Source organism: Corvus moneduloides, chromosome 1, assembly GCF_009650955.1.
Source record: "Corvus moneduloides isolate bCorMon1 chromosome 1, bCorMon1.pri, whole genome shotgun sequence".
NCBI classification, from domain to species: Eukaryota; Metazoa; Chordata; class Aves; order Passeriformes; family Corvidae; genus Corvus; species Corvus moneduloides.
The window spans coordinates 65,513,400-65,535,248 of NC_045476.1; the positions used below are offsets into that span (position 1 = coordinate 65,513,400).

At 36.9% G+C, this 21,849-nt stretch overlaps 1 protein-coding gene across 3 annotated transcripts in view; it reads left to right on the forward strand.

Annotated features, from left to right (window-relative positions):
* LOC116446210 (macrophage mannose receptor 1-like) overlaps positions 1 to 20,511 on the forward strand; it is a 38,077-nt gene extending 17,566 nt beyond the window's left edge. For all 3 annotated transcript variants that reach the window (XM_032113594.1, XM_032113602.1, XM_032113611.1), the window contains exons 16-30: positions 2,082 to 2,120; positions 2,227 to 2,390; positions 3,442 to 3,509; positions 3,925 to 4,025; positions 4,788 to 4,930; positions 6,031 to 6,136; positions 6,927 to 7,123; positions 8,617 to 8,719; positions 9,387 to 9,619; positions 11,605 to 11,770; positions 13,358 to 13,510; positions 14,971 to 15,087; positions 15,351 to 15,518; positions 16,598 to 16,633; positions 17,012 to 20,511. In XM_032113594.1, coding sequence (XP_031969485.1) covers positions 2,082 to 2,120; positions 2,227 to 2,390; positions 3,442 to 3,509; positions 3,925 to 4,025; positions 4,788 to 4,930; positions 6,031 to 6,136; positions 6,927 to 7,123; positions 8,617 to 8,719; positions 9,387 to 9,619; positions 11,605 to 11,770; positions 13,358 to 13,510; positions 14,971 to 15,087; positions 15,351 to 15,518; positions 16,598 to 16,633; positions 17,012 to 17,211 — 1,994 coding nt within the window. In that variant the 3' untranslated portion in view covers positions 17,212 to 20,511. The remainder of the gene's footprint in view (positions 1 to 2,081; positions 2,121 to 2,226; positions 2,391 to 3,441; positions 3,510 to 3,924; positions 4,026 to 4,787; positions 4,931 to 6,030; positions 6,137 to 6,926; positions 7,124 to 8,616; positions 8,720 to 9,386; positions 9,620 to 11,604; positions 11,771 to 13,357; positions 13,511 to 14,970; positions 15,088 to 15,350; positions 15,519 to 16,597; positions 16,634 to 17,011) is intronic.
* Positions 20,512 to 21,849: the final 1,338 nt, after the last annotated feature.

Here is a 21,849-nt window from a genome sequence, read left to right on the forward strand (position 1 = left end):
TCTATCAAAACAGGAAGCTGTACAAGTTACATATTGGTAGAAAATTTGGTTGATTTCACAGGAATTTTGCACACAGAAAAGTAGTTCAAGACATATAAATACCTTTGGAATACAAGATTTCATCTGTTAATGATAAACTTTTTTATTGTTTCATTATAAAAAGTGTATTCCATGATAAGCTTTACTGAAATCACACTTCTTCATGTAATTATGTAATAATAGAAAATAAGATGAAAGCAATCTCAAGAGCTTACCTTGCAATATTCATTGCTCTGCACAAAAGCAGATTTTTGTCAAAACAGTTCTGACTGACTGAAGGAGAAAGAGAGCACTACAGTTTGAAAAAAAAAGAAAAAAGAAAGAAAAAAATTATTTTAAATTTCCATATCCTTTGTGAAGTGAAACTTCTCTGCTCAGATGTTGGTACACAACAACACATTAGTCACCTAATCTTATTCTAAGTTAAACAACACCACCAGCATAATAGAACCAGTCTTTTTGTAAGATGACATGTGAAGACAGGCCTGCTGTAACAAAAAGAAGGTACTGAGAGCTTCAAAAATACTTCATACTTTTAGACAGGTTCACATCTTCCTCTTATGCTAGTAGAAAAATCTTCTTTATTTCTGTGGTTTTTTTCTCAGCTACTGTTAGGAAAAATATTCAGTGAAATTAGAGAGGAATAAATTATAGCTATGTGTTGGGCTACGTATTTCACTTCCCAGACTAACAGCACTGTTCCTTTGGTGGCTCCCCAGGCTCCTTCAAACTAGTTTCAGTTGTTACTTTTCTAAAAAATATAATTTCTGTGCTGCTGAATTATTCAAAACAATCTGATTCTAACCAAGGCACATAGTCTCAGCTTCTCATACTTATAAAGTAATCGTCATAGACCTCTATCTCAAAGAAATGTTGTGAAGATACTTTCCTGGTAGGTTCCTTTGTGAGTTCTGACCTGCATGATCACCACAGCTAAAAATCATTAGGAAAAGTGTCAATAGTAGCTGTTTACTGTTAATTATTAGTAGTATTTGAATGGCAGAAATTACAGCCTGAAGAAATTGCCATCATTAGTCAGCAGTGCATAATGGCATGGTGAAAGATACTGAAACACATAATACTTTGTACTTCCAAAACACATTTATTAGGATTTTTCTTTTAAATTTTGTAACCATTTTATTTTTAAGCTTGTAACCAATTATACAATAGATTATTTTTAAAAGCTGACATATTTATGTTTTTAACCCAAGAATGTGTTCAGTCATTTACTAAAATGTAATTACATATACAGCAACACAAACATTGCAATAAATTCCTGTGGGAAAAACCCCATAGAGTCACAGAATGGTTTGAGTTGGAAAGGACCTTAAAGATCATCTAGTTCCAACTCTCAACCTTTGACCAGGTTGCTCAAAGCCCCATTCAGATGGCCTTGAGATTTTAAAGATGACATTTGTCTTACATTTTTATACCTCTTAGCCTTGCATGTTTAGAGACACATTGCTCCAATATCACACTCCATGTGATGTGGAAGTTTTTAGTTTAAATTATTTTTCAAAAAGCAGTAATCTAATTGTTCTCAAAGCAGCTACACAGAAAAAAAAAAGTTTCACAAACAAGTAAATGCTAATAAATTATAAAATAGTTAAAAGCAAAACTTTGTTTAGTGTTTGAATTTCTTGTTCAAATACAAGACAATGTCCACAAAGAATTGTTTAAAGTCTACCAACATTGGAGTATTTTCACTATTTAGTGAAATAGTGAAGTATTTCACTATTTCAGAAACAAGTATTCATTCAGACTAACTTCAGCCATCCAATTTAGGCAACATTCAAGATGTACAAGATGCACTTATCAAAAATCTACCAAGAGAGAGATGTAGGCCTATTATCCACCTTTTATTCCCTGAATATCCATTTTTAACTTTGCACCAAAGATGCTATATAAATATATTCTGCATTAAATACATTAAATGTGAAAAGTTAATAGACGTTAAAATAGTTTCCACAAATTGAACGCTTATACTGGCTCAATGTTTGGGACATGTTTTACATGGTTTTTTTTACCCCATTTCATTACAGGGACACCCTTGAAACCAGAACCTCTGGGCCCTTCTGCCAGTAAGCTTCTGTTTATTTTCACTTATCTAAAGGGTGGTGTGATGTAACACCACCAGCTTTGCATAAGAACTGTGAAGAATGCAGAGATTTCTCCTCTGTGTTGCAGCATATGAAATCACAGAAGATGGCTGGATTGTAAAAGGAGACAAACAATATTTTTTCAGCCCAGAAAAGGCCTCTATGGAGAAAGCCAGAACATTCTGCACAAACAATCATGGAAATCTTGCTACAATTGGAAATAATAGTGAAAGAAAATTTTTGTGGAAATATGTAAGGGGAGATTTTGTTATGTTATCCACTACATGGCTTATATACCCTCTGTATATATCCTGTTTGTGAAGTACAGAAGAATGTGCTTGTTGCATAATATTACCACATTTTATTAGGACTAGGTTTAAATATTCTATGAAAAAATATTTATTCTACTAAATGAATCTTCACCTTAGGAAAAAAACATGCAAAAGACTTTACTGTTTACTAGGGTGGGTATATTCTTGTCTATTTTAATCTGAATGCAGTTCAGCCTGTGGCCAAATATATAAGGAGTAATGACAGGTAGAGTAGGCATGCTCTCAGAAAACTCTCCTTCTGACAAGGCGGTTACCTCTCACCCAAATATCATATTCTAGAATGCAGTGTTGCATGTAGATGTGAGGCAACTGCCAGCGTGGCTTTGATGGTCTTACCTGATGGTCACGTTGCTCTCCAAAACAGCTTTTCAAAGAAAGTCTTAGCCTGGTCCAGGTTAGACTGATGATTCAAACAATCCTTCATGGATTAGTTTTCCTGCCCCATGACTGAAGCACAGCAGGGGAATGCTGACAACTTAATAGCATGGATGGTGCCTCAAACCTCTGCCATAATCCTGCTTGGTTTGTTAATACTAACATAGCCACACAAAGACCTTTCTGATTCACACGATTAGATGTCTGCTTTTATTATGTGAGAAAGGATATTACAGGAGGAGAGCTCAGACAGCTTGAGACACTAGGATTACATAGCTGCTTAAAACAAGGAAAGTATCAAAAATTTTATACTAAATTGTTTTTCTCAAGACTTCTTTGACTTTTTCTTTGTAAATTGAGAACAGAATTTTTGAAAGCTTTGATCATACCAGTAATGCAGCCAAAAATGGGAATATATTAATAAAAATAATAAAGCAAAACTATAAGTTGCATGTATCTCAGGTGACCGTACACAGTCATTTAAACAATATGTATTCATCTCTTTGCTTCCACAGCACAAAATTTACACTTTTTTTGGTTTAAAAGACTAACAAATATTAGAAAACACTAATAAAAATATATATTTTTATGTTTAGATCTTAAAAAATGGCAAACTGGACTCATATCTCATAGGATTAATCCAGAATGCAGATCAACAGTTCAGGTAGGTAAATAAGCTACATCAAGATCCATAAAGAGCAGTTGTAGGAGTATTGGACTGCCAGAGCTCCTTCTGGAGGAACCACTGCAAAGGAGTTAAATGCAGATTCAGAGAGTGATAATGCATGTTGAAATGTGTGCTCTCCCTTGGTTAAACTACATTGTACAAACACTGTTCTAAGTGAAGTTTTTATAGGGGATATTTGTGTTATGAATAGGTAGATAATATCTGTTGAAAATAAAGACATTTTGGTCTTGATATTCAGGGATTTCATTATCTAAGGTCTTTTAATGCTAATGGAAACTCAATTTACAGACAGACTCGGCTGTAATTTTTTAAAAATATTTTTAACATGTTAAGGAAGATTTTTCTCAACTCTTTCAATGACTTTGTCTGAGCAACCACTACTGTTTTTCAGTTGGATGAGTGGAAGACCAGTGCACTATGCAGCTTGGGCACAGGGTGAACCCAACTTTGCACTAGCTCAAGAAAATTGTGTGGTTTTAAATAAAAAAGATGGTGAGTTACACAACTCTGGTTTTTAAAATAATGTTATGGCTGCTGCTCTTCTAATGCTTGTTTAAAAACCTCTTGTCAATTTTCACCCATTCTTTACCAGCAATTTTGAGAAACATGCATAACGAAGATTAGTTGTTATATCTGAGGTTTCTTCAGGGGCAATATTATCCACAAAAGTGGAGTATAAGATATTGATTTTAGCAGGGAATGCAGTGGCAATTTGATCACTGATGTTTCAGCTGCACAAAGAAAATGTTCTATTCATATCAACAGCAATTATTTTTCTGAATAATTATCATTAGATAATAGTTATTTGAAATAACTAAATATTTATTTATTTATGAAAATAACTATTAAATTAATAATGTAATTTAAATTTATAATGATATTTTTATAATTAATTTTTAAATAATTAGATTATTGTTTTAATAATAAGAGAATAGTCAGCAAAGGAACAGAACATATATGGAGTTTCACATTCTATAGTGCTTTCACTGACAAAGCATTACTTTACACTTGCATCTTTCAGCGCAACAAAGCTGGTTGGGAGGGTTCTACTCAGAGGCCATCTCATCTGGCCACTTCCCTGGTCACAGCAGGACCAAAGTGCCCTTGTATACAGTGATAATGGGAGGTAGATGCAGGTTATCACACGTTTCCACGCAGATTGCTTCTGAACTTATAAGCACAGAAACCAGTTCACTTTCCCACAAATTTCAATCTTATTCAGTGTCTTATTACCTAAACTTCGATCGATTTCAGGCTTGTGGAATGATGTCAGCTGTGGTTTTTCCAATGGCTATATCTGTGAGAGGCACAGAGGTTTTATAAATGCAACCCTCCCTTCAGCAGTACCTTCAACTCCGGGAGGATGCCCTGCAGACTGGATTTTATTTAAAAATCAGGTATGATGCTTCCATCTAAGCACAATGATATTACTGCTTGGGAAGGTACTTAAAGACAAACATAAGGCCTTTTGTCTCTCAGAAATCTTTTGTCAGTTGCATTAAAAAAATGAACCCATTGGCTAATTACTTCAAAATGGTGGTTTTACAGACTTTTACTTGTTTTCCTGAGAATTGGTCACCTGACGTACATTGGGAAAACTGTTACATTTTATATATGTTTCAAAAAATTGAAGAACTGAATTAATCTGAAAGCATCAGGCATAGCAAAAAATCAGTCATTTGAGATGGAACAAACCAGAAATAACGCAAAGTTTTTCCAAACAGACTTCAATGTAACGCTTGCCTCTTCCCAAAAGGGACAAATTTGATGTGCTTAATATCAAGGGTTCTATTTCCTAATATATACAGTATTGTTATGAAGGCACCCATGGATATCACACCAGGTGAGTTTATGCCAGGTTACAGTCATCAAAGATACTATTTTCCACAAACCTTGCCAAGACTGTGCTCCTGGCATGGCACAGAGCAGAGACTGAGCTGTAAACATGGAGAGGGCACACGAGGCACACTCATATCAGAACGTTTTAAGGTGAATATGTACTGGTAATGTGATGGTTACACACATTTTAAGAAATTGGTCATTCTTCCATTAATAAAAGAGGTGTACTATGAAGAAGGCTGAATAAACAAGAGAGTGCTCTGACCATAGACACTAGGTTAAAAAGGTTTTTCAGAATTTCCAGCAATTCCACACCTGGGATGGGCTTTTCCTATAGAGTCAGCACTTTGTCATTTACTTGTGATGTTGTATGGCATCTCGAAATCTCTGAGTTAGTTAGCACATTGGATCCTCATTGGACTCCTACCATGGTTTGTAAATAGCTGTTTGAGTTTTGTTGTGACTTTCTCAGTCCCTTGCAGAAAGACAGAGAGCAAATTTAAAACTTGTGAATGGTTTGATTTGGCTCCAGATACAAGTTAACTTCGAAAAAATATTCTGGGGGTCTGAGTTAGGTGAATTTTTACTTAAACTAGTGTAATTCATACCTAAATTCTTTTTGCTGTCACTCTAACAGTCTATACTTATTTTTCCCTAGTGTTACAAATTTTTTGGGTCTGGCTATGATTACTGGAATACTGCAAGAAGAGTTTGCATGAGCCTTGGAGGAAACCTGGCAAGCATACCTAATGTACAAGTTCAAGGTATAGTGCAACAGCCCCTTAGGTAATAGACAGACTTTACTCTGTAGACAGTGGACATTTCCTGCAAAGAAGGCGAGCGTCAGCGTGTAAATATATACATTTTATAGTTTGTATACTCAACATTGGTTATAGGCCAAGGCATGAAATGCTTTTAGAATTGAACAATCTGTTTGGGGCATGCTAGTGATGCTAAGGATTGCTTCCTCATGTATCATGCAAAGTGTCTTACATTATTTATAGGCATGAATTTGCATAAAATTAAAAATCCAGATCTAGCATTTGTAGCTTTAGACACAAAGAAATAAACAGAATGCATGGTCTGTTTCTGCTAGAAATAGATTGGGATATACTTCTGTACCTCTGCCCAAATTCTGCTACTTAATTTAGCAGAATGTCAGAGAAAGGCATATTTTCACCTTGCCTATGTTCCCTGCCTTCCATTTGCAGCTTTACATAGCCACATATTTCCATCAGTCAGGTGGCTCATCCTGACTGTTGAAATAAGTGAACTCATTAGATATCATGGTGGTCAGACAGGTTTTTTTGTTTCTTTTCTCATTCCAATCTTGCTTCATTGTTCCCAAATACTTTAACTCTTTGAGACTTTTCATGGGCAAGGGCTTGGCATAACCTTGAAATAATGGACTCAGATAAATTTCTGATCAAATGTCATTAAAATGTTTTTAGAAGGCTTTAATGAACAAAATAGTTAAGTATTTGTTTATGAGTTGATATTTTGACTGATGACATGACACATTAATTTTTTCCTCTGTTGGCTTTTTTTTTCTAGCTTTTCTCACTTACCATTTGAAGGATGTTTCAAATGATCCTTGGATTGGCTTGAATGATATGCTCAGTGAACTCAACTTTGTTTGGTCTGATGGAAGTGCTCTCTCATATACAAACTGGGCTAAAGATTCCCCAAAACTTGTGGAACCTGTTTTGTATCCTAGTCTACATCCAGAAGATGGCCACAATCTGCAACAGGTAAATATTGCTTAGTGTTTACCATCAAGTCTAAACCTTGGAGGAGCAATACCACTTCCAGTAAGCAGCTCACTTCACTACAGACATTGCCCAAGCCTTCTCCATTGGTTGGTCATCTATCTTTAAACTGGGTCTAGAGGTAAAACCTTTCAATGTTTGAGTAGTCTAGCTATCTCAGAGCATAAAATGGCATTGCTGTAATTTTGTCAAAGTATTTGGCAAAATTGCAGCAATGGCAGATTGAATAAAGATTGGATATACTGAATACAGCTTTCCTTTTCATAGTAAATTATCAAATTTTCAAAGAAAATAAATGCAACATTAGAAGTTTAGAAGTTAACACACAAATTTATTTTCATGTCTATGAAGGAAGGAGAAGAGGATGCAAGAGGAAAGAGTTCAGCTTTTTTACTTCTTCCCTATTTAAAATTGTAATTGAATTACTAAGGGCCAAAAGATGTCAACTACTTTCTAAGCCCATCAAACCCTCTCCACTGCTAGCACTGAAATTAAACCTCATAATGCTGTAAATAAAATAGCATTCTACATAATCATACCGATATAGACTGATTTGCACACCCACATTGCCTATCTTCCATTTATCCCTGTATCTTGTGTTCCAAACTTGCCCTTCACACGATGTCATTCCACTCCCTGTCCATTCTCCTATCATTTTGGTATCCGCACCTTTAGAAAAGCCAGGGATCTGGACAACCAATTTAGTCTACACCTGGGCCAATTCATGTTGTTCTTGCCCATGTAGCCATTGGTCAAGGCATGCAGGAAGACATAAATGACAGTACATAGCTCCACTGCAGCTCTAGTAACACTAGGAAATATCAGGCAGGAAAAAAAATGTGCAAGGTACATCCTACTTTCTCCTTCACCTTCAAGACACTAACAGCTCTCTCCTTCAGAGGATCATTTTCAAAGGACCAACAATCACCCCATGGCAGCTTAGTTGAGGAGATTGAGGTTTGTAATAAACTTGATGTTTCAGCTTCTTAAGCTGATCTGACATAACTGAAAGAGAAATTCTAAGAACTAGAGCAGATGACAGCTCTGGCAAGCACTGTAATTTAGGTGATTTTGTCTAGAACCGCCACTATTTAAAGTCGGCTTTGCAAGTGAAATACAAAGCATGACCTCCATTTCATTCTTATTCAAAACCTTACTGATAGTAACCATTAGTTGGGATAGATAATGTGGAAGTAAGTTCTTGAAAATAATAACGCCTTTCAAGTATTTCTCCCAGAAAGTATCCAAAGGAACAAGCAGGCTGAGCTGAAGAGTGTACAACACGGGAGTTGGCCACCACAAAGGAGGTCAGAAAGGACAGAGAAGGATAAAAGAAAGGTGTTTCTAGAGTTGTAATACACCCTACAACATCAGAACTAAAAAACAAAAAGAGTGAAACTACTCAGGGAACTATAGTACTTTGTTTTATAACTTCTAATATCCATGTACCCATCTTCTTTCCCTTACTCCAACAGTTTGATTGTGTGTCTCTGAAGAGAGGTCCTCCTGATGACACAGGAAAATGGAACAATGAGGAGTGTTTTAAGTACAGAGGGTATATATGCCAGAAGGATAGTGGTGAGTTCTGTATTGTTAATCTTGAAATTGATAACAAAAGGATTAAAATAACTTTTCTTGTTTAACATACTTTATTACAGTTGGGTTTTGGTTTTGTTTTGTTTTGTTTAATTTTGTTTTGGTTTTAAGGTAAAGGATCAGTAAAACCTAAGGGCCCATCCTCATCCTGCCTCCCAGTGTTACTTAGCCATGTTTTTGAGAAAACATAGCAAAATATAGGAAAACTATTTTATTTTTTAAATTGTAATTGAATAGATGAAGCCCAGAAACATTTTAATTACGTATGTTCATAATGATCTATAGGGTATCAAAACTAGTAGGTTTGATATCCATATAAACCTGATAGTCATTAAGCTGCAAAGAGTATTTTAAAATAACAGGCAGGGCAGGTGTATTATTTCTGAATGAGGGAGTAAATTTACCTCTGCAATATAAGATACTGTGCATTTACTGATTCAAAATTTTCAGAGGCTGAAAATACATTTCTTTTATCAGACCTGTTGTTTTGAAGTTATGTTCAATTTTAAACGGCTAAGAAGAAGATGTTCCATTCCATTAGCAATTTTATACTAGGTTTGTAAATAATGATGTTACTCAGTTGCTCAAGTCAAATACATGACTCCAAATTTAACTGTTCTTGAGGTGGTTTTTTTCCTTTTTCCTACAGATCCTGAACTCTTTAAGTCACCAGCAACAGTGCTCGACTTTGCTTTTGACCATTCTAGTGGGATTAGCTATTCTGTCACCCATTCCAGAATGAACTGGGAGGAAGCACAAAAAAACTGCAATAAAAATGCTTCCGAACTTGCCAGCATTTTAGATCCATATAGCCAGGCACTGTTGTTCCTACTTGCAGAGGAATATGGAGAGCCTCTGTGGATCGGTCTTAACAGCAACATGGTGAGAACAAATATATTACATACTGTTATGATCCAGTTTTAAAGTGCAGGTTTGCACCTTAACGTGCAGAATTAAGGTGCAAATGAGACCATATGCCAGTGACAATAGTAAGAGCTTTATTGATGGTAAATATTAGAGAGAGAGAGAGAGAGAAAGAAAGGAAGGAAGGAAGAAGTAGAAGAGAAGTGGAGAGGACAGAAAGAGTGACAGGGACAATAATAGAACAAGGAAAATATCACCACTCCATGGATCCCAACGATGTTCATTGATCCTCTCCAGCTGGTCTCTTGGTGGTGAAGGTTGCCCCAGAAGGCACAGAGTCCCATGGGTGTACATGCTCAGGCTGGATTGGGCATGTCCAGCCATGTCCCCCTGGGGTGGGGTCAGTCTCTCACAGCAGACTCTGGGTCTGTTGCATCACGTGCAGTCCTGGAGGGCAAATCCTCTCACGTGAAAGTCCCGTGGATGTGCCCTGTGGGGTTGGGGGTTCCACAGCTGGGCCAGTTTGTGTAACAGAGGATGGGTGTTTATTGCCTCTCACCAGAGGTTACACCATGCACCCAAAACCTCCTCCTCCCCCCTCGGTTGGGGGCAGTCTGTGTAAACCTGGCTTCTGTGAGCTGTGCTCTCCCCCCACCCCAAACTCAACTGGGGACAGTTGCAGCTGGTGGCTTTGGCCTTTTGTGGATGCATATCTTTCCCTCAGAAAGATGGCTGAACAATGTGTTACCCTTTATCTAATCAACAGTTTGACTTTCAGTTCAAAGTCCCACTCTTCAGGGAAGCTTCTTCAGTTGTAGCTTCTTTATAATGAGCAAAACTTTATATCAATGTTTGAGGCATTAGCTATTTTCAGTCTCTGACACATACAAGCAGTCAAGCTGACACAGGACCTGATTTTACTTTATGCTCTCATCTTGTTGCCCATTGGGATTTCTGCCAGTGTAGTGCTGAAAACAGCATGTTACATCAATGTAACAGCCATTTGCACTGGAAATCTTCAAATAAGACTCATACAGTAGAGATTTCCTTTAGCACGAGGAAATGTTCCTGCAAACCAGTATAGAACAAAGTAGTGTGCTGTTTGGAGTCGTTTAAAGTATCTATAAATTGTAAAATCTCCTACATTTTGAGTTGTTTTTAATCTAAAGGATATTCCAGGCACAATATCCTGCCCTCCTGCTCTGCATTTATGCACCTCGGTGATCAGTGACAAGGTATCAGAGGTTGCACACCTGACACCTGAGATGGAACAATTTTTATGTGTGTGTTTATGCTCACACATTTTACTAGAGTGGTCTTATTTATGGTAGCAATAGCAAACTACAGCTGTGAACAGAAACTGGGGCAAAAATTGGTAAAAGGAATATGGAGGCTATATGATATGGTACATATTGACCAATAGCTATATTTTTTTAATTTGAAAATGCAATTGGCATAATTACTCCTATTAGAAGTTAGAGTGCTATGGAAAAATAATCCTTTCTGGTTTTGAGATGCCTACACCAGTTGTATGACAGGAGAGGGTGAACATTTGGATGGTAGGTGTGTTTTGACATGCTACACTCTTCACCATGAATCACAGTCACGATAACTACAACAAAAGTGATGGTGATTACAGCTGCTTAAGAACACTCCCACACAAACTCCCATTTTCCATGCAGACGTCTGGATGGTTACACCAACATGATGTCTTATCTGACCCCTAGTTTTATGCCTTCTCTCATGCCCCCTTTCTTTTTTTCCCTTCCATTTCTCAGTGCTTGACAAATGCTCTGAATTAACATTAGATACCTTTTGGAGGCATTCACATTTGCAGATGACAGACACGGTACATTTTAGTCAGTTAGCATTTAAGAGCTAAGAAGGGGCACTAGTAAGCAGATGATTCTACACTGGTTACGTGAGAGTCCTCTTGAGGAACCTGTAGAGTAGCTATGTCACTGTAAGCAACCTTGAATTTACCATATAGATTTTACTTCCAGACCAATGGCAAGTATCAATGGATTGACAAGTGGAGTTTAGTTTACAGCAAGTGGTCCAGTGGAGAACCAAATCAGACATTAGCATGTGTCTACCTAGACACTGATGGCACCTGGAAGACAGCTTCTTGTGAGGAAAAACTCTTCTCTGTCTGTAAAAAATCAGATGGTAAGTAACTCCATACAAGCATTTTGACTAGAGGCTGTATAGCGCTATCAACTGTGCTAAATATAATAAGCCACTGGAAAAATACTTTGTTTATACACCAGGATAAATATAATACTTTGTTTATGCACCAAGAAGACAGGCGTAGCTAACTAGTTCTAAATACTGACATGAATTCTTTCCAAAAGTTAATTGATTCATAATAATTACCAAAAGCCTAAGAAACAAAGGATTGAATACTCACTTTTTTTAAACTATTCATTCTATTAGGAAAAGTAATTCACTTGCTATAAGACCTGTTTTTATTAGGCATTATATGAAATTCTGTATCCAGTTTGGAGTACCAAAATTTGAAAAGCTTCTCAGTCAACTAGAGTTTTCATATGACCAAGTAACAATGATTAAAAGAAAAGATTGGAGTTGGACAAAAGACTAAGAAACCAAAGACTTTGAGAAACCATATTATCAATTCTAAATATTAAAAATGAGGCTTATGGGATGGAATTTAATTTTTCTATGTGTCTGATACAAATTGGGAAGGGGTGACAGACTTAAATACAGCAAGGAAAACTTTCTAATTGTATCAGTACATAAGTCTTTAATAAATACTGTGGACAGATCAGTGAATCTCTACCACTACAGCTTAATAAGAACAGACAGGACTAATATCTGTTAAAAACAATGTATCAGCTTCATGTCACCTGTGAGCACAAAGATGAAGTAAATAACCCCTTGAGGAGCCTTCCAAGCAAAAACTTCTATAATTTATATGGAAATAACTATAAATATGATTTCAAAATCTAGCCATATTCTTGAATATGTCAACATTATGGAAGATCTTGAATCACTAGCAAATTTAAAGTTACATGCCCAATTATATTCTAAAATGTTTTAATTTGACAAAAATCCTCAGAATTCATATCTAATGTCTCTTTCCACTTTATTATTCTGGAAATCTCATTTGAGAGCTGAGTATTCCTTATCAGGGAAAGAAACAGGCTGTAGAAGACTTTCAGGAAGAAAATGTAATTAGGCAGAATATGTATATTACATTCCATCTGAATTTATCTACCCAACCCAAAATCTTCTTATTATATCAGTCACTATGGAATGTATTCAGGATGCAGTTTAATAAAAAATCCTGCAACCTATGCTTAGTTATGCTAACACTTTCACTCACAATCACAGTTTCTACTGTAAGGTTTTGTAAGGTTTTGGTCCTGTCAAAAAAAGAGACTGAAGTGTCAGAAGACATTTTAAAAACAGCAGTTTTAACTAATTAGGCAGATATTTATGCCAGAAAAGCAATTGTATATTTTATTGACTAGATTAACTACAAAAAATACCATTAGGCAGAATCTATTCTGCTTACAGACTAGTGTATCTTCCTAATCACACTGATAAATAAATATGAAGAAAAATATTGTCTCAAACAGAAAATCAGAACCATATTCAAGCTCTTCTTAGAACAGGCTTTATTTCCACTAACATTACAAACCTAACACAGTAGTTTAGTTTTGTCTTACTAGTATAATGGGAAAAACAAATTACATAAAACAGCTGGGCTCCAACTTCCTGATCTCTCATCAGTAAGGGCCCCTACTGAGCCCCCACAACTTCCTGGAAAATGCCCTGAATCAAGAGGACACAAATCTTGGATACCTTTCTCTGGTCACTGCTATTATTTTGAGGCCTCCAAGAAAAGAAGTTGGTCTCAAGCTCATGAGGAATGTGCCCAACTAGGTGAGTACTTCATCTTAGAAAGGTAGATAATGTGATTAAACACGTAAAATAATGGATAATATTGCTAAGCAAATCTCAAATTACTTTAAACTTCACATCTAATGCTTTTTTTGGTTGCTTTTCTGAGCATGCTTTTGCACAATAAAACTAATCTTTGTCAGAGACAGCATATGTCAAATATCAGGTGAAATATGAGTACCTCAAAAATATTTAATTCCTACTAGTTTTATGACAAAAAGTAATTAGGTAGAGAGATAAACACTTTTACAGACCCACTAAGGCACAGGCTGCAGTATTGGCTTTCCCTTCCCCAAACAAGCAGGGAATCCACACACAGTGTAAACTAGGAGACACAAAGTCATAGGATAGATGTGTTTGTTAGTTCCAGGGCACAGTTCAGTAAGTGGATTTCACTGGCTGGACAACAAATGAGATTGAGGAGCTGTTTATCATTCATGAATCAGTAAAACACACTCAGCCATGCAGTTCCTGCTCTGGAACAGCCCCATGCTGCCCCCCTGGAGAGAAGAGCATTACCTTCACCAGGGAAGAGAAAAGACACTTTGCTCCACATTTCCAAGAACTGGTGTGATGCAACACATATTTCAGTGTAAGAACAGGAAACATCCTATACATTTCTAAAGGCACTTCCTCATATATTTGAAAGCCCTGACCTGTAACTGAGTAAACAGAAAAAGTTGCTTTGCAAAGGTGTTTTGCTCTACAGCTGTACGACAACAGAATTCCTGGAGTGGTTTTGTAGAAAGATAAATCAAATAATTACGACAAAAAGTAAACATTACACTAACAACCAGGATGAAAGGTTACAATCGGACAGTGCTCCATGTTCTAAATTCCTACACTTTTGCCTGCCTGTTACCCACTGGCCAGGACAGGAAGGTGGTCATTTCCCGATGATCCCAATACAGCTTTGTGTACTTGCAACGCCAGGGCATATGGCAATTATAAATCAACTTCTGGACATCTTCTGGACTGTAACCTCCAGCTGCTGACACATCCTAGCTAACCTGTTATCATCAGGCACAGCCAAAACTGCTGCCGAGCCACTGATGGGGGATGGAGGCATAGTGGTGGTAGGCATCGTGGTGACTACATCGCATGTACCTCTTTCAGCCTACTTGCATCACAATCTGGGATGTGGTCAGACCTGTCCAAAAAGTATTGCAGGAGAGAAATTATTCTTCTCTAAAATACCAAAGACTAAAAAAATCCAGAAAAATTCAGAAAATCCATATCTTTGCACAGGTTTGCATACATACAACACAAAGTCACGCGCAAAAAAAAATACAATACAGTGATATAATACCCACAGCAAGACTAGTGTTGTCTATATGGAAGAGTTGGTGTCTTTTATACATTTTTGCATATTTTTTATGTGTTTATTGACTTGACCTCTAAGAAAATGAGCCACTGTGACTTGTTCCTTAATATTTTTTCAGGTGCTGATTTGGTATCAGTAGGAGACTATACTGAAGCAAACTTTCTGTCAGAAACAATTAAGATACTCCATGGAAAATCACTGAACTTTTGGGTAGGGCTAAAGAAAGGTGACAGAGGTAATATCTTTAATCATATGTTACCCTATCATATGAAATTACATGTTATGTTAAAAAGAAATCAACTTTGTACACTTGAAAGTACATATATATATATATAAACTACACAAAGTTCACTACAAAGTATGCTTAAATATGCCTAAAATTAGAATTGAAACATTTAACTGACTATTCATGTTATAAATTTTTTTTTCTCCAGCACAACTCGTTTTATTTGTCTAAACCCGTGTATTTTATACATATACGTGTATTTTTAATATTAGGAGAGTGGGTATGGACAGATAAATCTGCAATGGATTTTGTCAACTGGAAAGTGGGAGAACCTTCAAACCACAGGCTTAAAAACTGTGGAGAACTATGTGCATTGTCTGGCTCCTGGAACACCAACCTCTGTTCTTTCAAAAAAGGCTATATCTGTAAAAAACTAAAAAGTAAGTAGTATTTCTAATACGTTAAGGTTAATAATGTCTAATAAATTATTTTCATTGTGTAACATAGAAATGTAAAATATTCTAAGTTTGTGTGCAAAACCAATTGACTCTAATGGCAGCATGTGGCTGTCTAAATACTGACAAGCCCCACATGGCTTCTGACTGCCTTCTCAGAAGGCTGCATCTCCCCTGTGTCCTCCAGAACTACCATCTGCCCCATGCAGCCATCACAAATACTTCAGACCCCTATGTCTAGGTGAAAGCTAAGCTCAAAAGCAACACTTTATTTAATTTCAGATGAATATATTAAACAGAATCTTGTTCTGATGAGTGCAATGCAAACTGTCTTGTAGAAATGCTGGACTTGGTGATTCCTTTCCTTACTGACCACTGATCTGATGGATTACAAAAATACCATGACAAACATTCTTGTGGCACTCTTTACCTACAGTATGATAGAATCATGTTTAATAAAATACTTTTTGTATCCTAATAGAAAAAATATAATCTGTAAGAAAATGCATGAGTTTGATTACCAACTGAGATTAAATCAGAATATGGAAATTTTGTCTGGTTAAACTTCATATTTCTGTTCACCTTTCTATTACCTGCTAAGTTCAGGAAGTGCAACTACCAGAGGAACCACATCCAGATGGAATGGTTATCTCTCTCTGACAGAAGGGGCTACAACAATGGAAAACTCTTTTCAGCTCAAGTAAAATGCTCATGATAACACTCAAGACCTCCTTTCAGGAAACACCTTAAATGACTAAGGATCCTGTGGGGAGTTTCTCAGAAATGAATATATTTGAAAACACTTTTTGAAATAACAGAAATCTGTCTCTACAAGTTGTTTTGGGTATCTCGACTGAGGAAGTCAGATGCTCTTAGAATGAGAGACCCAAACATCCTACTAGAGTTTTATACATGCTGAACTCCATCTCTCTGGGTTAGTAACTGTCACCAGCACCGGAATTTAGGGGGGAATTGTCAGAAACACTGGTACTTAGGAACTTGGAAATGCCTCTTTCTCTTTTTTTTTAAACATTCAGAATAAACTTTATTTTTCCTTCCAAAAGCTCCTGAAAACAAAGAGATGTCAACAGAAAATACAGGTAAGCATACTTCCTTTTAAGCAGAATAATAAGGGCATGCTAAAATAAAACAGGAATATAATTACATAGTTTCTCAGTATTAGTTTTGAGGGTGTTTAAAAAGTTTATAAGCTTTTACTCTGTACCTCAGTGTAGGATACATAGGTTATCCTGAAGTAGATATGGGTTTACTTTTTTATTTATATTTTTAATATTAGGCTTTGATCAGATTTAATTATATTTTGTTTGGTATTTGTAAAAAAAACCCTGAAGCACATGTTGAACTGAAAAATGACATGCACATTGAATTTTTCTGCTTTCTTGTTATAGAAGTTTCATTTATTATTAGATTCTGAAATCTTTTAACCTCAAAGGTTATTCCATTGTATATCCCTACAGAAGAGAAAATTGAGAAAGTACTTTCTGCTGGCATCATTTGGCTGTTCATTCTTCTAGCCCTCTCTATAGTTGGAGCTGGAAGTATAATTTATTTCTACTCGAGGAAGAAAAGACAAAACCTGCCACATATTTCAACCAGAATGAGTGGATCAGAAGCAACTGTGGATATTCAAGGAAAAGACGCACATACAGACATGTAGTCTGACCAAATGCCCATGTGATCCAGCTAACAAAAACCTGGCTACGAATCAGTGAAATCTGACCCCAGCTTTTTGTTTTCCTACCCAGACAATAGTCTTCTTTCTTCTCAAATACAGAGTTCATGGACTTACATAAATACATACATACATCTTCCAAAAATCCTTCCAAAGTGTTACAGAGTTGTTTAGTCTGGGGAGTGTGTGTGTTTTTCATATAAATGCACATGGCTGAAAAGTTGGCTCCAGAAGTATTATGGGAAAAATCTGACAGATATTTACTATGTGAAAATTACTTTATTTAACTCAGAAATTCTCCTTTTTTACACACATTACTCATAACTTTAAATTGTTTTTCCCTGGGTGCTACTTCAGTGGTATCTAGGCTATGATGGGAATCACAGAATCACAGAATTAACTAGGCTGTAAAAGACCTTTGAGATCATCAAGGCCAACCACTGCTCATTTCAGGTTTTCAGCTTCATAGTTTATGATACTATCTTTTCATTTATGTAAAACCTGTTATGATATATGCATCTGTGGATTATTTGCTTACAAAAAAAAAAGACAAAAAGTTGTAAAAAAATTGAGGAGGCACGCTTAATTTTACCTCTAGTCTGAATTTTTGGATTATGACATTTCCTACAGCCTTGTAATATTCTAGTAGTCTGCAAATATCCATATTTTTCTGCAGTTCAAATTAATAATAAAGATAGAACAGGAGATGATCTTGCCATTGGGTTTTATTTCAGTAATGATTCTTTCAGTATGCAGAGCTGCCCCTTTTTAAATCCAAGCATGTATAATAAATGGCTATGTTATAGTGCATTATGTAATTCTTTGGTGCAGAGATATAAAATCACTGGCATGCTTTTTGAAAATACATTCTTTCTTTTTTGTTGTGATTTCATTTGATAATGTGCTGCCTAGACCCTTCTCAGCTTTTCTTCCATTGTACCAGTAGCAGGGTTTGCTTCAGGGGGTAGTTTATCATTCTGCATATTTTAAGACATGCATCATCCCTCCTGAGGAATGGAAACACCTTTCCCCAAGCCACAAGAGGGCATGTGGCACTAACTGGCCTCACTGAAGAAGCATATGGAGGAGCAGGACTAGAGCAGAGGAGCTTCTACCAAATGTGGGTACTGGGAAACAGATTCCTTCTTTGGCCCTTCTGTCTGGATTGCTCACTAACTCCACATGCTTACGGTCTCTGACTGACAAAAAGATGAGGCCACACTAAAAATCTCTGCAAGGGAAAAAAATCTCTGGAATAAGTGGAATAGGTTTCTGCGCCAGGACATCTGTGTCTATGCCTGAGCAGCTTGAGAACACACTTGAATTACCTCTATTTTCTACATTTCTTCTAGATAACCATCAAGCAATAAAGGCTTCTAACTAAAAATATTATCGATAGTTAGAATGGAAGTACCCCCTTCCTCGAGGAATACTTATTTCAGATGTTATAACAAGGGCTATCTTAAAATATGGGTCACCCCGGGTAATGTTTCCTCCTGAGAGTTCAAATTTTCCCCAGCCCTCCTTTGCTGGATGGACACACGTTATTCCACACATTATTCTATACCTTTGGCTAAGCTGGTAAAGAGCTCTCACTAATCACAGATATAGGAAGATGTCTGAAGATTGCATGGCCTTCTCTTTCTTACTTAACGAAGTAATGTCATACAGACATAAGATCTTTTAACCAAGACCTGGTTCAAAACAAAACAAAACACCAAAAACTCCAAAACTCCCACCACAAAAAAATCCCCAAACCCAAAACTCCCATCCATAGGTTCTTCAAAATAGAGTTAAAATTTAAGTATATTTTACAATTTATGTCATTTGAACACTTTGTAAAGCCCAGAGACAACAGCCTTCAGATAAAAGTTCCTTAAGTTACTTTAATAAGTCCTGTAATACCAACTCCTTGCAATAAAGAAAGTCATTGCTGTTTTCAGGAGAAAATAGGAAGTAGCTGGGAGAGCTTTGCACGAAACTGTGCAAATGAGAAAAACACCACCTGCTTCCCATGGAGATGACTAGAGATAGAACTGTTTCCTGGTATGTACTACAGATATCTGGGAATACACAGTTCTGCTTGCCCTTTGGATGAGTGAGTAGGGAAAACGCTTTTCCTGGTCTATGTTGGCAAACAGTACATGCTGCTGGATCCTACTGTATTTATGCCCGGCTTAGTGAATCCGATAAATTAAAGTTACCTTTCCCAAAAGAAAAAAGGAAACATACAACATAAGAGACTGATTTTTTTAAAGGTATTTAAAAGTTAACTATAAAAATTGGGAGTTCATAACAGAAGTATTCTGGTGACCAAATTCAGCACAGCCTGGGACCTTCAGAGGAGAAGCCTGGCTGGTATCACCACCATGCAGGAAGCACGGAGAGCTCAACAGTCAGGCTGCTCTGCAAGCCAGCTCTATGTGTTACCATATGAAATTATTTTCATATATGTGTATTTTTATGTCCAGCTATTCTGTGGTTGGGCTGAACACCGTGACTGAACAAGAACTGGACAGTATCACAAGTTAGACATGAAGCATTGTTGCTGATCCCCCTGCAAGGTACTGAGAGACCACAAAGACTGATCCAAAATGCCTCTGACAGAAAGACAGAGAGCACTGTGGTGAGAACAGCAATGAAAATAAGCGAGTGCAGAGTGAGCCAGTGCGGTGGTGTTCACACCTGGGGACAGGGGCTGAAAGCCATAGCCCTGACCAGACCTGCTCACACCTGGCAGCCACTGTCATCATTACCTGCTGTTTGCAGTGTGGGACAGCACTGCCAGAGCAAGGACACATCATTCTGCCTACAGTTTCTCAAACAGCTGAACAGCCACTGGGAAGACACCAATGCATCTGAGCACCGATTCCTCAGCATTTGTCATTTGGACCTGACATTGGATATGAGCAAGACATTGCCCACATACCTCACATTGCTCAGACACAGAAGAGGGCTAGGTTGCACTTGGTTAAACGCCACAAGACAAAGAAGGTCCTTACCCCTTTCAGTGCTTAATCTCAAATCCCAGTGTTTCTGCTCAAGTATGTTGTTTGCATGTTTCTCTTTTCTTTTCAAAAAGTCCTCTATACTTAAAATCGCTGTCAGTTCAGTGCTTCAGAATAACAAAAAAATTGCTTATTGTGAATGCTGCTGTTTAAATTAGATTCAGAGTGGAGAAGACACTTCAGCACTCATGTCTAATGTAAGTGTTTCATACTGATGTGTGTGATGTGGGATTTTTTCCTCTCATTGTCATAAATAAATGGTGCCTGATTTTCCTCATTTTTAATACTTACCACTTGCAATGACAACATAATCTCTTTCATATGTAGGCTCAGCTATCTAAGGCGCCTGAAGGGGATGGAATTCATCTCACATAATGCAGATATCTAAAATGCAGCCATATCTAGCTAAACTGCTCACCCAAGGTCATCACTGTGGTCAGCACAGAAGGATGGATACATTAGGGTGCAATTACTTGATCTGGTCTAGAGACTGGTGAGAACTCTAGACTCTCTCTGGCACAAAGCAAGCCTAAACCAATTATCTCACAGTAAATGAGTTCTGCAGAATCCAGTTCTTAATTGATATCTTATGCAATTTGGTACAACATGCAGTAATAGCTTTTTGTTGATTATATTTATCATCAATAGCTCCAGGCTAATCAGAAAACAGATATCAAAACCCATCCTCATAGATTTTTCTTCCCCTGACTTGGAAGTCATTACTTTTGGAAACAAAGCATCTATCAAATTAAAAAATTTCTGTTATTTTTATTTCTCATACTAATTCAGAACGGAGGCTGAGCAGGTAGCATTTCTTAAGTAAATGTTAAGAACACTGACAGAAGCTCCTGTGAAATTACAAATAAAATTCCATGGCAAGCATCTACCTTTGTACCCCCACAAACACTTCCCAACCTAGTGCCAAGACAGGTCAAAAATCAGTGAAATGTGTCTTCTCATAGTCTTGATACAATCTCTGTGTTTAAAGTGCGCCAAACTGTTTCCCTGAGCAGCTGCTGACATGTTCACACCACTGAATGCTTGGGAAGGTTAAGTTGTGCTGAGCATCAGGAATGAAGGCTCTGCCACTGCTGTCTCTATCACTGATACATAGAGTTAAGGAAGAAAAACTGAGCATAAAAGTCCTGTTCAGTCCCATACCAAGTGCTGCTGCTAAAAGTTTCCTCTCCTTTTCTGCACAGACTGCCATAAAACCACTTCACCTATTTTGGCTACATTCTGTTGATATTTTTCCCATCTATTTCCTACTATATCCATGATATTTATGCTGAATTTAAGCTAGAATAGAAGACTGGTATTTTTGATCATCAGGCCGATAATTGCTGTTTACCAAGAATTGTTCAATTTTTAATTCAGCTAAATTTGGACAGAATTTATTTTTAATTTCTGTAACCCCATTTCTGTTCAGAATATCATAGATAAATCTTACATCGTTAATACGTAATGTCATAGATAAATCTTAACTATCACCTAAACACCATTAATCATTAATATCTTGTAAATCTCAGCCACTCCACCCAATGCTGCCCTCATGCAATGTATGAAACATTTCTGAAGTACATAGCATTATGTTCCTAATGGTTTCAAGTGATGC